General features: G+C 40.1%; 1 protein-coding gene across 2 annotated transcripts in view; it reads left to right on the plus strand.

The window, feature by feature from the left end:
• LOC139751613 (coiled-coil domain-containing protein 22-like) overlaps window positions 1-18,325 on the plus strand; it is a 338,143-nt gene that overhangs the window by 280,111 nt on the left and 39,707 nt on the right. For both annotated transcript variants that reach the window (XM_071667231.1, XM_071667230.1), the window contains one exon: window positions 9,996-10,196. In XM_071667231.1, coding sequence (XP_071523332.1) covers window positions 9,996-10,196 — 201 coding nt within the window. The remainder of the gene's footprint in view (window positions 1-9,995; window positions 10,197-18,325) is intronic.

The following is an 18,325-nucleotide window of genomic DNA, read 5'->3' on the forward strand; positions in this document are numbered from 1 at the left end:
TTTGGAAAGAGGGGCAAGTATGAAGTCTGTTGGGGATGAGAGAGTTTGGGAAGTGAGTCAGTTGTTGTTTGCTGATGATCCAGCGCTGGTGGCTGATTCACGTGAGAAACTGCAGAAGCTGGTGACAGTTTGGTAAAGTGTGTGTAAGAAGAAAGTTAAGAGTAAATGTGAATAAGAGCAAGGTTATTAGGTACAGTAGGGTTGAGGGTCAAGTCAATTGGGAGGTAAGTTTGAATGGAGAAAAACTGGAGGAAGTAAAGTGTTTTAGGTATCTGGGAGTGGATCTGGCAGCGGATGGAACCATGGAAGCAGAAGTGGATCATAGGGTGGGGGAGGGGGCGAAAATTCTGGGAGCCTTGAAGAATGTGTGGAAGTCGAGAACATTATCTCGGAAAGCAAAAGTGGGTATGTTTGAAGGAATAGTGGTTCCAACAATGTTGTATGGTTGCGAGGCGTGGGCTATGGATAGAGTTGTGCGCAGGAGGATGGATGTGCTGGAAATGAGATGTTTGAGGACAATGTGTGGTGTGAGGTGTTTTGATCGAGTAAGTAATGTAAGGGTAAGAGAGATGTGTGGAAATAAAAAGAGCGTGGTTGAGAGAGCAGAAGAGGGTGTTTTGAAATGGTTTGGGCACATGGAGAGAATGAGTGAGGAAAGATTGACCAAGAGGATATATGTGTTGGAGGTGGAGGGAACGAGGAGAAGTGGGAGACCAAATTGGAGGTGGAAAGATGGAGTGAAAAAGATTTTGTGTGATCGGGGCCTGAACATGCAGGAGGGTGAAAGGCGGGCAAGGAATAGAGTGAATTGGATCGATGTGGTATACCGGGGTTGACGTGCTGTCAGTGGATTGAATCAGGGCATGTGAAGCATCTGGGGTAAACCATGGAAAGCTGTGTAGGTATGTATATTTGCGTGTGTGGACATATGTATATACATGTGTATGGAGGTGGGTTGGGCCATTTCTTTCGTCTGTTTCCTTGCGCTACCTCGCAAACGCAGGAGACAGCAACAATCTTTCCCCACTCATCCTCTCCATGTGACCAAACCATTTCAAAACACCCTCTTCTGCTCTCTCAACCACACTCTTTTTATTTCCACACATCTCTCTCACCCTTACATTACTTACTCGATCAAACTACCTCACACCACATATTGTCCTCAAACATCTCATTTCCAGCACATCCACCCTCCTGCGCACAACTCTATCCATAGCCCACGCCTCGCAACCATACAACATTTGTGGAACCACTATTCCTTCAAACATACCCATTTTTGCTTTCCGAGAGAATGTTCTCGACTTCCACACATTCTTCAAGGCTCCCAGAATTTTCGCCCCCTCCCCCACCCTATGATTCACTTCCGCTTCCATGGTTCCATCCGCTGCCAGATCCACTCCCAGATATCTAAAACACTTCACTTCCAGCTTTTCTCCATTCAAACTTACCTCCCAATTGACTTGACCCTCAACCCTATTGTACCTAATAACCTTGCTCTTATTCACATTTACTCTTAACTTTCTTCTTTCACACACTTTACCAAACTCAGTCACCAGCTTCTGCAGTTTCTCACATGACTCAGCCACCAGCGCTGTATCATCAGCGAACAACAACTGACTCACTTCCCAAGCTCTCTCATCCACAACAGACTGCATACTTGCCCCTATTTCCAAAACTCTTGCATTCACCTCCCTAACAACCCCATCCATAAACAAATTAAACAACCATGGAGACATCACACACCCTTGCCGCAAACCTACATTCACTGAGAACCAATCACTTTCCTCTCTTCCTACACGTACACATGCCTTACATCCTCGATAAAAACTTTTCACTGCTCCTTACGACTTGCCTCCCACACCATATATTCTTAATACCTTCCACAGAGCATCTCTATCAACTCTATCATATGCCCTCTCCAGATCCATAAATGCTACATACAAATCCATTTGTTTTTCTAAGTATTTTTCGCATACATTCTTCAAAGCAAACACCTGATCCACACATCCTCTACCACTTCTGAAACCACACTGCTCTTCCCCAATCTGATGCTCTGTATATGCCTTCACCCTCTCAATCAATACCCTCCCATACAATTTACCAGGAATACTCAACAAACTTATACCTCTGTAGTTTGAACACTCACTCTTATCCCCTTTGCCTTTGTACAATGGCACTATGCATGCATTCCGCCAATCCTCAGGCACCTCACCATGAATCAAGTAGTGGTGATGTGAGAAGGAGATGGAGTGTGTATTTTGAAAGTTTGTTGAATGTGTTTGATGATAGAGTGGCAGATATAGGGTGTTTTGGTCGAGGTGGTGTGCAAAGTGAGAGGGTTAGGGAAAATGATTTGGTAAACAGAGAAGAGGTAGTGAAAGCTTTGCGGAAGATGAAAGCCGGCAAGGCAGCAGGTTTGGATGGTATTGCAGTGGAATTTATTAAAAAAGGGGGTGACTGTATTGTTGACTGGTTGGTAAGGTTATTTAATGTATGTATGACTCATGGTGAGGTGCCTGAGGATTGGCGGAATGCGTGCATAGTGCCATTGTACAAAGGCAAAGGGGATAAGAGTGAGTGCTCAAATTACAGAGGTATAAGTTTGTTGAGTATTCCTGGTGAATTATATGGGAGGATATTGATTGAGAGGGTGAAGGCATGTACAGAGCATCAGATTGGGGAAGAGCAGTGTGGTTTCAGAAGTGGTAGAGGATGTATGGATCAGGTGTTTGCTTTGAAGAATGTATGTGAGAAATACTTAGAAAAGCAAATGGATTTGTATGTAGCATTTATGGATCTGGAGAAGGCATATGATAGAGTTGATAGAGATGCTCTGTGGAAGGTATTAAGAATATATGGTGTGGGAGGCAAGTTGTTAGAAGCAGTGAAAAGTTTTTATCGAGGATGTAAGGCATGTGTACGTGTAGGAAGAGAGGAAAGTGATTGGTTCTCAGTGAATGTAGGTTTGCGGCAGGGGTGTGTGATGTCTCCATGGTTGTTTAATTTGTTTATGGATAGGGTTGTTAGGGAGGTGAATGCAAGAGTTTTGGAAAGAGGGGCAAGTATGAAGTCTGTTGGGGATGAGAGAGCTTGGGAAGTGAGTCAGTTGTTGTTCGCTGATGATACAGCGCTGGTGGCCGATTCATGTGAGAAACTGCAGAAGCTGGTGACTGAGTTTGGTAAAGTGTGTGAAAGAAGAAAGTTAAGAGTAAATGTGAATAAGAGCAAGGTTATTAGGTAGAGTAGGGTTGAGGGTCAAGTCAATTGGTAGGTGAGTTTGAATGGAGAAAAACTGGAGGAAGTGAAGTGTTTTAGATATCTGGGAGTGGATCTGGCAGCGGATGGAACCATGGAAGTGGAAGTGGATCATAGGGTGGGGGAGGGGGCGAAAATTCTGGGAGCCTTGAAGAATGTGTGGAAGTCGAGAACATTCTCTCGGAAAGCAAAAATGGGTATGTTTGAAGGAATAGTGGTTCCAACAATGTTGTATGGTTGCGAGGCGTGGGCTATGGATAGAGTTGTGCGCAGGAGGATGGATGTGCTGGAAATGAGATGTTTGAGGACAACGTGTGGTGTGAGGTGGTTTGATCGAGTAAGTAACGTAAGGGTAAGAGAGATGTGTGGAAATAAAAAGAGCGTGGTTGAGAGAGCAGAAGAGGGTGTTTTGAAATGGTTCGGGCACATGGAGAGAATGAGTGAGGAAAGATTGACCAAGAGAATATATGTGTCGGAGGTGGAGGGAACGAGGAGAAGAGGGAGACCAAATTGGAGGTGGAAAGATGGAGTGAAAAAGATTTTGTGTGATTGGGGCCTGAACATGCAGGAGGGTGAAAGGAGGGCAAGGAATAGAATGAATTGGAGCGATGTGGTATACCGGGGTTGACGTGCTGTCAGTGGATTGAATCAAGGCATGTGAAGCGACTGGGGTAAACCATGGAAAGCTGTGTAGGTATGTATATTTGCGTGTGTGGACGTATGTATATACATGTGTATGGGGGTGGGTTGGGCCATTTCTTTCGTCTGTTTCCTTGCGCTACCTCGCAAACGCGGGAGACAGCAACAAAGCAAAAAAATATATATATATATATATATATATATATATATATATATATATATATATATATATATATATATATATATATATATATATTTCTTTTCTTTTAAACTATTCGCCATTTCCCGCGTTAGCGAGGTAGCGTTAGGAACAGAGGACTGGGCCTTTTTTGGAATATCCTCACCTGGCCCCCTCTGTTCCTTCTTTTGAAAAAAAAAAAAAAAAAAAAAAAAGAGGGGAGGGTTTCCAGCCCCCCCACTCCCTCCCCTTTTAGTTGCCTTCTACGACACGCAGGGAATACGTGGGAAGTATTCTTAATCCCCTATCCCCAGGGATAATATATATATTTTTGGGTGGATCGTTTTTTACTGTTTTCTGATATTCATATGGGGTTAGTGCAGAAAAGTTGTCGATTTATAAGGAAAGTTTCTGCAAAAAAATATGGATTTTCTGTGCCAATATCTTAAGCCCTCTGAGGGGCTCAAAGATTGAAATTTATGGTATTAAAAACTTGCATTTACAGGAAAATCTAAAGGTGAAAATATGTTTATTTTTAAGTGGGGTAGGGTTAATTTTGTAGAGATATACTTAAAGTATCTGAAATCTCAAAGTAATTGAACAATTTCAGCTCCCTCAAAGAAATTGAAAATACAGCATTTTTACTAAAATGCCAATAATTCTAAAAAGAATCACTAAGAATCTAATTGCATTACTTTTCAGCCACTGGTGCTATGATAATGATGTCTTGAATGTAATATAAGTCTGTAAACAGCATTAGGTAAAAATGACAACTCATTCTTCATTACAGAAAAATTAGATTTGTAAATAAATGCCATTTTATACAGGTTGAACCTCTTTCATCCAGTAACCTTGTGACCTGGCCTTTGCCAAACCGCAGAAAATGCTGGAAAACAGAAATTAACCCCTCAGGGAACCCCCAATGTAAACATATTCATGACCTTTAGTCTTGCTAGCATATTTCACATACATATAGCTGTGGTATCAAAGGTAGAACAAAGCTTGAAATAGGAAATAATATAACCATTAAATCTTTTGATCAAAGTTTTCAGTACATCAGTTTATATCAGAAGTATCCCCAGGTGGAGACTCCTCAATATCTGGGGCTAAGGTTTTCTGTGGTATATGATGCCAATACAAGGCGGATTCATTAGCATTATAAACTTGTTCTGTGGCTAAGTTTTTCACTGCCACTTCTGTGCAAAGTCATTCACAAACTATGTCACAGCTTTGTAACAATTAGTAAATGTAACGAACAACCATAGGTTGGTAGTTGGCTTTGGTCGACTCTTCTTACAATTGTTGTTTTATTGTTATCATTAAGGCAGCCAGCCCGCACTGTGTCAGTCCCAGCCAGGCAGTCAGCTCGTACACTCTCTCTTGCCCTGTATGTATTGCTGTTTGATAGAGAATTGTAGTTTTTATTGATTCTTTTCATACGACCTTACACTGCAAGCTTTCATGTCAGCACTATGCTTTTCTAAGTAAACCCTATGTGCTGAGATTCCATGTATCCACTAAAACTTGTGTAACTGTTCTTGCAATTATTCACAGTCATAGTCTAGCTTTAGTTCTCTATGAAAAACTTTGGCCTGCTTGATAAATATCTCCCCAGAAATGCTAGCATGTTATCACATCAGAGCCTAAACCACTTTACAAATGCACTGTCTAATTCTGTACTCCTGGCACCTTTCAAAATATTCCGAAACTTTAAGCTTTTCTGACTTTCATTTTCAGCAACAAAATGAATGTAAGAAAATAACAGGGCTGTTAATTAGCTTGGCTGTAATGTAAATAGATTTTGGTGTCTTAGTGCTGCTAACAGTGCCCCCTTGTGGTAGATCCACAAACTAATGGTGGTAGATTAAAAATGTGCAGGACCACAGATCACCAGATTAGAAAGGTACAACCTGTGTCATTTTCTTGTGAGTATAAAAGGAAATATGAAGTTTACTGTGTTGTTTTCCTTTAAGATATAACAAATAGTATATTGTATGCAGCTTTTTGCTTATTTTTCGAAGTATTGTACTTGAGAATTATGAAGTACAGTATTTCAGAAATAACTCAGAACTCATGGCGTGGATGTGGCTGCATTGCAAGTTCCACTCTAACTCCTTCCCTGCCACCAACTCATATAAGGAGCTGTGTTTTTTAAGCCATTAATTCTTTTTTCAAGTCAAATTTTGGCAGAGCCTTTCCACTCTGAAGGGTTGTTCTTATGTACCCATCTCTGCTTTTTTGGCCATACACTTTAGTTGATGCTTCCATGATTGATTTTATATGGTGTTCTACTGCCACAGAAAAAGTACAATTTCACTGTGAAAAATTTACACAGATGTTTATGTTTCCCCATCATGAGTTGAGCTTCATTAGCTTTTCTCAGAGATTGGTGACAATAAGCCACAATGTTATAAGTTGAAAGATATGCAAGTTCTAAAAGAGATGTCAATGAAGCTATCTAGACTGCACAAAAGCCCAACTTCAATATTATTGAAATGAAGTAATGAATAGTAAACAATGACTCAACAGTGGGTTTGGTTTACAACACAATGTAAGCTATATGTTCCAGACCCTGCCCAAAACCCAATACAGGTACACCACCGATTTTCTAGCAACTGATGGTTCGGCGCCTCCTTTAGTCTGGACAAAATTATGTGAGGGAACTTGAAATTACCGCGGCCACCATACTAGTTTACTGGGCGGCCACAGATGGCGTTGTGTGTAGGGCACGCTTATTTACATTCTTTACACTGCACTTGTTGGTGATGATACCACAATTCTGTGAGGTTTTTAGCTTATTTTGCTTAAATTTGACCCTAGCTATGGTTTCTAAAACATATGAGAGTGTCAGTTATGGTGTTAAACGTAAACACCAGTTCATATCAATCCAAGATAAAGTAGAACTGATGAAAAAATGGACCATGGTGTTTTGGTGCATAAGCTGTGTGACATCTACAGTATTGGTTCATCAGCTGTTCATGATGTAAAGAAGCAAAGGGAGAAAATATTAAAATTCTATGCAGAGAGTGATTCCAAGAAGCAAATGACGATTAGAAAAACTATGAAAGATGGTAAGATTACTGAGCATGATCGAGTGAGGATAGAATGGTTTCGACAGCGTTGGAGTGATGGAGTGGACTTGTCAGGTAGCATGATAATGGACCAGGCTAGGTTGTTCCATAAAGAACTTAGATAACAACATGAGCGTGACTATAGTGAAAAATGGCTTCAAAGATTCAAGTGTCATGGAATTTCCATGAATAAAGTGTGTGGAGAAAAGCGGTCTGCAAACCACGAAGGAGCTGCTGAGTATGTTGATGAATTTGCGAAACTCATATCTGACAAGCACCTCAGTCCTGAGCAGGTGTATAATGCAGACGAAACTGCATTACTCTGGTGATGCACACCTAGGAAAAACTTACAACAGAAGATGAAGAAGACCCCACAGGATTCAAACAATCTAAGGACAGACTTACCATCTTAGGGTGCTCAAACACTTAGTATTTGTTTAATATAAATTTCTAGCAGTCCATGGTATACATTAGGCACATGGGAGATGTATAATTAATGGGTTAGAGGTGTGTTGATGAATTATTATGAAGTGACCTCAGTTGATCCAGCAAAATGGTTAATCCGGTATGGCTTTGGAATCAAGAATGCTAGAAAATCGATGGTGTACCTGCACTATGTTTTCTTTTCTCACAAACTGACTTGGCAAATACATAAAAACATCAGAAGCCTGTAGGATGATTCATGAAATATAATACACTGCTTACTCTGGATGTTATTTTTATCAATAGTGAAGTTTATTGGCTGCATTCTTGCACATGGACTGTATGCTTGACCACTTTGGTGTTTAACCTGGAAAATTATTATATACACAGGTTGAGCATCCCTAATCCAAAAATCCAAAATCCGAAATGCTCCAAAATCCTATACTTTTTGGGTGGCGACATGATGTTACAAGTGAATTTCACACCTAAACTCGCTTGCCCATGCTGGACTCTGATGCTCTGTTGGCAGCAGTTTGTTACACACCATTTACACCGCCAGACCTGTGTGCATTATTCACTATGGTTTTACTTATTCTCTGCTGTGTGGTACAAAGATATTGTTGGCAATATCAAAAAGACTCTAGAGCATGTCAGTAAGCTGGAAAAAGTGAATATCAAGTAAGTTTTTAACCGATAATGAGGCTCTAGTTGTTCATTCATTGACTGATAGTGAAATAACTGAAGTGGTTCTGAATCAAGGTAATCATGTCAATAGAGATGATAAAGATGACTGTTAACACTGCAGAAAGAAAATTATTGCTTATCAGTAACATAGGAATTCAGAGTCAGGAATGAAGGTGATGCCAAACAAGATTGTCCACATGAGCGGCTGAGGTTGCGACACCTTACTTACCTTCTGATGGCTCAGTGTTACACAAATTTTGTTTCATGCTCAAAATGATTAGAAATATTGTATAGATTACCTTCAGGCTATGTGCATAAGATGTTTATGAAACATAAATGGATTTTGTGTTTAGACTTGGGTCTCATCCCCACGCTATCTCATTACATGTGCGCAAATATTCCAAAATAAAAAGAATCTGAAACACTTCTGCTCCCAGGCATTTTGGATAAGGGATACTTAGCCTGTATACCACAGTCAACCATGTATATTATCATAAATGGTGTGTGTTGTAGAAGCTCCTCCCCTTTCTCTCTCTCCCCAAGTAAGATATAATTAATGACAATTTTATTTATTTAAGAATAAGAAAACAGTAATTGTAGTATTATCACATGCTTTGGAAATGAGAAAATTATTTGTATTATTGAGTACTTGATAAGCTAATGATTTGCCCTTTTATTTTTGAAAAATAAAGTGCTCCATTTATAGATATGTTTTATGTAAGAAAAACTTAAGGAAAAGGATCTGTATGTGGTACTTATGGATCTAGAGAAAACATGTGATAGGATTGATAGAGATGCTTTATGGAAGATGTTATGAATATATGGTGTGGGAGGACAGCTACTAGAAGCAGTGAGGAATTTCTTTCAGGAGAGTAAGGTATATGTGGAAGTAGAAAGAGTGGGTGAGTGATTCTTGGTGAAGATGAGTGTGTGAAGTCACAATGGCTGTTTAATCTATTTATGGATGGGGAGGTGAGGGAGATAAATGTGAGGGTGCTGAAGAGAGGGGTGGTTCTGCTGTCTGTTGTGGGTTAAGGGGTCTTGGAGGCGAGTCATTGTTATTGACACAACTCTGGTGGCAGACTTGAGTGAAAAATTGCATAGGTTAGTGTCATGAGTTTGGAAGAATGTGTGAGAGAAGAAAGTTGAGAATTAATGGGAATTAACATTCTTAAGTTTAGCTGTTGAGAGCGACAGATAGGTTGGGGTGTGAGTTTTAAAGGAGAGAACCTGGAGGAATTAGAATGTTTTAGGTACCAGGAAGTGGGAATGGCAGCAGATGGAATCATGGGAGCTGAAGGATGCCATAGGGTGGGTGAAGAAGAAAAGGTCCTGCATGCATTGAGGATTGTGATGGCAAAGATGGATATTTATTAGTCTTATTTATAATTACCTTAGGACCAATATCTATGCAGAGTCCTAGTGTTACCCAGGTGTTGTTTTGGTGTTTGTAAAGGCTCCTGCTGCCCAACACTGTGCTAATTCCAGTAGTAGAGATATGTATAACTTCTTTATTGAGACTGTATTCTCAATGATACAGCCTCACCAAAGGTTTCACTTTCAGTGTAACCTTGAGCAGTTAGAGTCAAGTAATACCCAAGATGGATGTGTTTGATTGTACAGTATAATAGACCAAATGTTTTATAGATGCGAGGTTTAGGCCTTGAATAAGAATGTATGGAGGAGGTTAGGTATGTAGGAAATTAAGTGTTTGAAGCCAGTGGTACATTAATGTCTCATTACAGATAAGGCTGCTCTTATTCATCAAGAAGCAAAAAGGAAATTGTGTGAAGCAGTTGCACAGCCTTGGATCCCTCCTCACTGTCGTCATGTTCTTCATAGTTATGCCACTCATGCCTCTGTCACAGAACATGGTGTTTACCATACTCGACAGTTTACATCTAAGCCATACACAGGATTAGAAAGCTTATCCAAAGTATCTTCAGGTATGTTACATTTAGGAATATTTTTGGTGTACTAAGTCTCCAACATAAAAACAGGTTGTGATCTTGGACTCTTTTCATGAGTTGAATAGTAATAGTTGGAAAATATTAAGTAATGATAAATCATATGAAATAAAAGAAAAATTCTATACCAGCCTATGATAATGTAATTGATATTTTGTTACAAAATAAGTTTAATTGATAGAATACCATATTAAGCAACATTTAATGAAAATATGTTCATATAAGTAGTCCTGCAGTTTGTGAGTATGATTGATCATTTGTATGTTGAACTAGGAATTAATTGGTACATTTTTGAGCTCTTTTGTAGGTACATATGTTTGTTGGTTGGATGTTCATAAGTCAGGGACTCCCAATACATATTCGTCTTGTTACTAAAAGACCACTTCATAATTCAGTTGTCAATAAAGAATCTTTTGGTATTCATATGTTAGTTTATTGTTTTTATACTTTCATGTATCTCTACCACTGTTGGTCTGTGCCCTAATTTTTTCCATATAGATTACTATAAGTACAGAATGGTCTGTGAGTTAATGAGATAAATTAAGCTAAAGAAAATGTGTACAAATGCTGAAATGAAAGCCAGATGATTTCAAGATCCTTGAATTTAGCAGTTTTCAAAAAGCAAAGTGACTGGTGCTTTATAGTGATCACCTAATGCATTAGCTTATTCATATTTTTGTTTGCCATCTGTTCATTTTACTCTCCATTCTTTTATTTTTCTCATATGTCATACGAGTTAGATTTGTCACAGTTCAAATGTGGAAAGCAGGCATCAAGTCATAATGAATTTTAGCTGCAGCTTCTCATTGCTTTAGTTTTTTTTTATCTAGATTTAAAAATTCACTGGATGACAAGTCATAAAGAAATATTACTTTAAGACTCTCAATGGTGTAGAGATGTCTTTGATCCTAGAAGATTTAAGTATCCAAGTTTTCATATCCAAGGTTACTTAAGAACTGAGAATATATTTATGATCCTCTCTATGTTGGTTGAAATTCCTTATATGTACTGTTTTTTTTATACAGTAATCATAAAAGTTTGAAATTTTTAATGGTAGAGGATGTGTGGATCAGGTGTTTGCTTTGAAGAATGTATGTGAGAAATACTTAGAAAAGCAAATGGATTTGTATGTAGCATTTATGGATCTGGAGAAGGCATATGATAGAGTTGATAGAGATGCTCTGTGGAAGGTATTAAGAATATATGGTGTGGGAGGAAAGTTGTTAGAAGCAGTGAAAAGTTTTTATCGAGGATGTAAGGCATGTGTACGTGTAGGAAGAGAGGAAAGTGATTGGTTCTCAGTGAATGTAGGTTTGTGGCAGGGGTGTGTGATGTCTCCATGGTTGTTTAATTTGTTTATGGATTTGGTTGTTAGGGAGGTAAATGCAAGAGTTTTGGAAAGAGGAGCAAGTATGAAGTCTGTTGGGGATGAGAGAGCTTGGGAAGTGAGTCAGTTGTTGTTCGCTGATGATACAGCGCTGGTGGCTGATTCATGTGAGAAACTGCAGAAGCTGGTGACTGAGTTTGGTAAAGTGTGTGGAAGAAGAAAGTTAAGAGTAAATGTGAATAAGAGCAAGGTTATTAGGTACAGTAGGGTTGAGGGTCAAGTCAATTGGGAGGTGAGTTTGAATGGAGAAAAACTGGAGGAAGTGAAGTGTTTTAGATATCTGGAAGTGGATCTGGCAGCGGATGGAACCATGGAAGCGGAAGTGGATCATAGGGTGGGGTAGGGGGCGAAAATTCTGGGGGCCTTGAAGAATGTGTGGAAGTCGAGAACATTATCTCGGAAAGCAAAAATGGGTATGTTTGAAGGAATAGTGGTTCCAACAATGTTGTATGGTTGCGAGGCGTGGGCTATGGATAGAGTTGTGCGCAGGAGGATGGATGTGCTGGAAATGAGATGTTTGAGGACAATATGTGGTGTGAGGTGGTTTGATCGAGTGAGTAACGTAAGAGTAAGAGAGATGTGTGGAAATAAAAAGAGCGTGGTTGAGAGAGCAGAAGAGGGTGTTTTGAAGTGGTTTGGGCACATGGAGAGAATGAGTGAGGAAAGATTGACCAAGAGGATATATGTGTCAGAGGTGGAGGGAACGAGGAGAAGAGGGAGACCAAATTGGAGGTGGAAAGATGGAGTGAAAAAGATTTTGTGTGATCGGGGCCTGAACATGCAGGAGGGTGAAAGGAGGGCAAGGAATAGAGTGAATTGGAGCGATGTGGTATACCGGGGTTGACGTGCTGTCAGTGGATTGAATCAAGGCATGTGAAGCGTCTGGGGTAAACCATGGAAAGCTGTGTAGGTATGTATATTTGCGTGTGTGGACGTATGTATATACATGTGTAGGGGGGGGTTGGGCCATTTCTTTCGTCTGTTTCCTTGCGCTACCTCGCAAACGTGGGAGACAGCGACAAAGTATAAAAAAAAAAAAAAAAGAAATACTCATTGTATAAAATTGTTGTTATTTCTGCTTACATCATCTGAAATGGCTGTAGAACACTACCATTACATATTTTAGTCCTTGTATTCTTTCAGGCTGCCCTTCAAACTCTAGGAATTCATCGTGATCAGCATTATACTTAGGTTTATCTTTATACTTTCCATTTCCAGTAGTGCTATGCCTACTAAACTTATAACCACAGCTACTGGATGTTCAGGTTTACAATTGACCTAGTTAGCTGGCTGCAGTTGTTTTCAATTCTCATATATATTTCTTCTGATTAGATTTTGATATTATTGTGTAAAGTTTCGAGATATGATTGAAGGATTACAGGAGATTTGGCAGAAAGGGGATGATTTCTTGAAAAATGAGTGGTAGAAAATGTATAATTATTTGAAGGCTGGTCATATAACTTTGTAGGGATAGGAATGTGTACGTATTTGAAAATTTTGAATACTGATCACCAGTATAATCATAGATTCCATTTATTTCGTTAGAATTTAATTGTAGAATTACTAAACTTTGCTAACAGATCATTCAAAGGTAAAACATGTTCTAAGGTGAGAGCAAGGGACGTTGGGGGAGTGGGGGAGGAATGGGATGTATTTGGGGAAGCAGTGATGGCTCGCGCAAAAGATGCTTGTGGCATGAGAAGTGTTAGAGGTGGGCAGATTAGAAAGGGTAATGAGTGGTGGGATGAAGAAGTAAGATTATCAGTGAAAGAGAAGAGAGAGGCATTTGGACGATATTTGCAGGGAAATAATGCAAATGACAGGGAGATGTATAAAAGAAAGAAGCAGGAGGTCAAGGTAAAAGGTGCAAGAGGTGAAAAATAGGGCAAATGAGAGTAGGGGTGAGAGAGTATCATTAGATTTTAGGGAGAATAAAAAGATCTTTTGGAAGGAGGTAAATAAAGTACATAAGACTAGGAGCAAATGGGAACATCAGTGAAGGGGGCTAATGGGGAGGTGATAACAAGTAGTGGTGATGTGAAAAGGAGATGGAGTGAGTATTTTGATGGTTTGTTGAATGTGTTTGACGATAGAGTGGCAGATATAGGGTGTTTTGGTTGAGGTGGTGTGCAAAGTGAGAGGGTTAAGGAGAATGATTTGGTAAACAGAGAAGAGGTAGTAAAAGCTTTGCAGAAGATGAAAGCTGGCAAGGCAGCTGGTTTGGATGGTATTGCAGTGGAATTTGTTAAAAAAAAGGGGGTAACTGTATTGTTGACTGGTTGGTAAGGTTATTTAATGTATGAATGACTCATTGTGAGGTACCTAAGGATTGGCAGAATGCATGCATAGTGCCATTGTACAAAGGCAAAGGGGATAAGAGTGAGTGCTCAAATTACAAAGGTATAAGTTTGTTGAGTATTCCTGGTAAATTATATGGGAGGGTATTGATTCAGAGGGTGAATGCATGAACAGAGCATCAGATTAGGGAAGAGCAGTGTAGTTTCAGAAGTGGTAGAGGATGTGTGGATCAGGTGTTTGCTTTGAAGAATGTATGTGAGAAATACTTAGAAAAGCAAATGAGAAAAGCAAATGGATTTGTATGAAGCATTTATGGCTCTGGAGAAGGCATATGATACAGTTGATAGAGATGCTCTGTGGAAGTTATTAAGAATATATGGTGTGGGAGGCAAGTTCTTAGAAGCAGTGAAAAGTTTTTATCAAGGATGTAAGGCATGTGTATGAGTAGGAAGAGAGGAAAGTGATTGGTTCTCAGTGAATGTTGGTTTGCGGCAGGGGTGTGTGATGTCTCCATGGTTGTTTATAATGTTCATGGATGGGTTTGTTAGGGAGGTGAATGCAAGAGTTTTGGAGAGAGGGGCAAGTATGCAGTCTGTTGTGGATGAGAGAGCTTGGGAAGTGAGTCAGTTGTTGTTCGCTGATGATACAGCGCTGGTGGCTGATTCGGGTGAGCAACTGCTGAAGCTGGTGACTGTGTTTTGTAAAGTGTGTGAAAGAAGAAAGCTGAGAGTGAATGTGAATAAGAGCAAGGTTATTAGATACAGTAGCATTGAGGGACAAGTCAATTGGGAGGATCTTTGGATGGGAAAAAACTGGAGGAAGTAAAGTGTTTTAGATATATGGGAGTGGATTTGGCAGCAGATGAAACCATGGAAGTGGAAGTGAGTCACAGGGTGGGGGAGGGGGCAAAAGTTCTGGAAGCATTGAAAAATGTGTGAAAGGCAAGAACATTATCTTGGAAAGCAAAAATGGGTATGTTTGAAGGAATAGTGGTTCCAGCAATGTTATATGGTTGTGGGGCGTGGGCTATAGATAAGGTTGTGAGGAGGAGGGTGGATGTGTTGGAAATTAGATGTTTGAGGACAATATGTGGTGCCAGATGGTTTGATCGAGTAAGAAATGAAAGGGTAAGAGAGGTGTGTAGTAATAAAAAGAGATGCGGTTGAGAGAGCAGAAGAGAGTGTTTGGAAATGGTTTGGTCACATGGAGAGAATGAGTGAGGAAAGATTGACCATGAGGATTTATGTGTCAGAGGTGGAGGGAACAAGAAGCGGGAGACGAAATTGGAGGTGGAAAGATAGAGTGAAAAAGATTTTGAGTGATCGGGGCCTGAACATGCAGGAGGGTGAAGGACGTGCAAGGAATAGAGTGAATTGGAATGATGTGGTACACCGGGGTCGACGTGCTGTCAATGGATTGAACCAGGGCATGTGAAGCGTCTGGGGTAAACCATGGAAAGTTGTGTGGGGCCTGGATGTGGAAAGGGAACTGTGGTTTTGATGCATTATTACATGACAGCTAGGGACTGAGTGTGAACGAATGTGGCCTTTGTTGTCTTTTCCTAGTGCTACCTCGCGCACATGGTGGGGGGTAGGGGGTTGTTATTTCATGTGTGGTGGGGTGGCAATGGGAATGAATAAAGGCAGCAAGTATGAATTGTGTACATGTGTAGATATGTATATGTCTGTGTATGTGTATATATGTATATGTTGAGATGTATAGGTATGTATATGTGTATGTGTACATGTGTATGTATATACATGTGTATGTGGGTGGGTTTGGCCATTCTTTTGCCTTTTTCCTTGCGCTACCTCGCTAACGTTGGAGACAGCAACAAAGTATAATAAAATATCAATAAATAGATAGAGTGAGTGTTTTGAAGGTTTGTTGTATGTGTTTGATGATAGAGTGGCAGATGTATGGTGTTTTGGTCGAGGTGGTGTGCAAAGTGAGAGGGGTCAGGGAGAGTGGTTTGGTAAAGAGAGAAGAGTTAGTGAAAGCATTGTGGAAGATGAAAGCTGGCAAGGCGGTGTGTTTGGATGGTATCGCAGTGGAATTTATTGAAAAAGGGGATGACTGTCTTGTTGACTGGTTGGTAAGGATATTCAGTGTATGTATGGTTCATGGTAAAGTACCTGAGGATTGGCAGAATGCATGCACAGTGCCATTGTGCAAAGTCAATAGGGATAAAGGTGAATGTTCGAATTACGTTAGCATAAGTTTGTTGGGTATTCCTGGATTATATGGGATGGTATTGATTGAGAGGGTAAAGGCATGTACAGAGCATCAGATTGAGGCAGAGCAGTGTGGTTTCAGAAATGGTAGAGGATGTGTGGATCAGGTGTTTGCTTTGAAGAATGTATGTGAGATACTTAGAAAAGCAGATGGATTTGTATGTAGCATTTATTGATCTGGAGATGGCATATGATGGATAGAGATGCTCTATGGAAGGTATTAAGAGTATATGGTGTGGGAGGTAAGTTGCTAGAAGCATTGAAAAGTTTTTATCAACGATGTAAGGCATATGTGCAGTTAGGAAGAAAGTGATTGGTTCTCAGTGAATATCAGTTTGCGGCCGGGATACGTGATGTCTCCATGGATATTGAATTTGTCTATGGATGGGGTTGTTGGAAGGTGAATGCAAGAGTTTTGGAGAGAGGAGCAATTATGCAGTCTGTTGTGGATGAGTGGGCTTCGGAAGTGAATCAGTTGTTATTTGCTGATGATACAGGGCTAGTGGCTGATTCAGGTGAGATACTGCAGAAGTTGGTGACTGATTTGGTAAAGTGTGTGAGAGAAGAAAGCTGAGAGTGAATGTGAATAAGAGCAAGGTTATTAGGTTCAGTAGGGTTGAGGGATAAGTGAACTGGGAGGTAAGTTTGAATGGAGAAAAATTGGAAGAAGTGAAGTGTTTTAAATATCTGGGGGTGGATTTAGGAGTGGATGGAACCATGGAAGTGGAAGTGAATCACAAGGTGGGGGTGGGGGCGAAGGTTCTGGGAGTGTTGAAGAATATGTGGAAGGTGAGAACTCTATCTCGGAGAGCAAAAATGGGTATGTTTGAAGGAATAGTGGTTCCAACAGTGTTATATGTTAACGATTCATGGGCTATAGGTAGGGTTGTGCAGAGGAGGGTGGATATGTTCGAAATGAAATGTTTGAGGATAATATGTGGTGTTGGGTGATTTGATTGAACAAGTAATGAAAGGGTAAGAGAGATGTGTGGTAATAAAAAGAGTGTGGTTGAGATGGTTGAGAGAGCAGAAGAGGATGTATTGGAATAAACAGTTTTGTCTGAAGAGAATGAGTGAGGAACTGTTGACAAAGAGGATGTATGTTTCAAAGGTGGAGGGAATGAGGAGAAGTGGGAAACCAAGTTGGAGGTGGAAGGATGGAGTGAAAAAGATTTTAAGCTATCGGGGCCTGATCATAAAAGAGGATGAAAGGCATGCAAGGAATAGATTGAATTGGAACAAAGTGGTATGCCATGTCGACGTGCTGTAAGTGGATTGAATCAGGGTATGTGAAGCGTCTTGGGTAAACCATGGAAAGTTTTGTAGGGCCTGGATGTGGAAAGGGCGCTGTGGTTTTGGTGCATTACACATTACAGCTAGAGACTGAGTGTGAATGACTGTAGTGTTTGTTGTCTTTTCCTAGCGCTACCTCGTGGGTGCTTCGGGGAGGGGCATGCCATATCCCGTGTGGTGGGGTGGTGATAGGAATGGATGAAGGCAGCATGTATGAGTATGTACATGTGTATATATGTATATGCCTGTGTATGTATATGTATGTATACATTGAAATGTATAGGTATGTATATGTGCGTGTGTGGGAGCTTATATATATATATATATATATATATGTATATGGGTGGGTTGGGCCATTCTTTCATCTGTTTTCCTTGCGCTACCTCGCTAATGCAGGAGACAGCGACTAAGTATAATAAAAAAATAATAAGATTTTTACCGTGACTATTTGTATTACTTAGCTGAATGCTACATGTGATCAATTGTATTTTTTTTTCCTATGTAAAAGAGAAGAAAAAGAAGGTAGACAGAATGTATAGTCCATCCATCAATTTGAGTTTCATGATTCTATCCTACTCCTACTAAATTAATTGAATATCCTTACCCTAGACCTTATCCCTATTGAGAACTGCAGGAAGCAGGTGAAAGTCAATCTTGCTTCCTACAACACCTCATTAGTACCTCACTTCATTCAGGAGATCAAGACCCAAAACTTAGACCTAGATTACTTCAGGAACCTTGTCAGTTCTGTGCCCAGATAGACGTGAGCAGATGATAATCATGGCCAAAGGAGAGACGACAAAGTTGTAAAATGTAAGAGTGATAGTCTTTGAAAATACTTAGACGCAGACAATTTTTTTGGCAGACTGTTTTCTGCAGGTTCTCCCTTCTTTTAA

The sequence above is a fragment of the Panulirus ornatus genome, chromosome 11 (assembly GCF_036320965.1).
Source record: "Panulirus ornatus isolate Po-2019 chromosome 11, ASM3632096v1, whole genome shotgun sequence".
Classification (NCBI taxonomy): domain Eukaryota; kingdom Metazoa; phylum Arthropoda; class Malacostraca; order Decapoda; family Palinuridae; genus Panulirus; species Panulirus ornatus.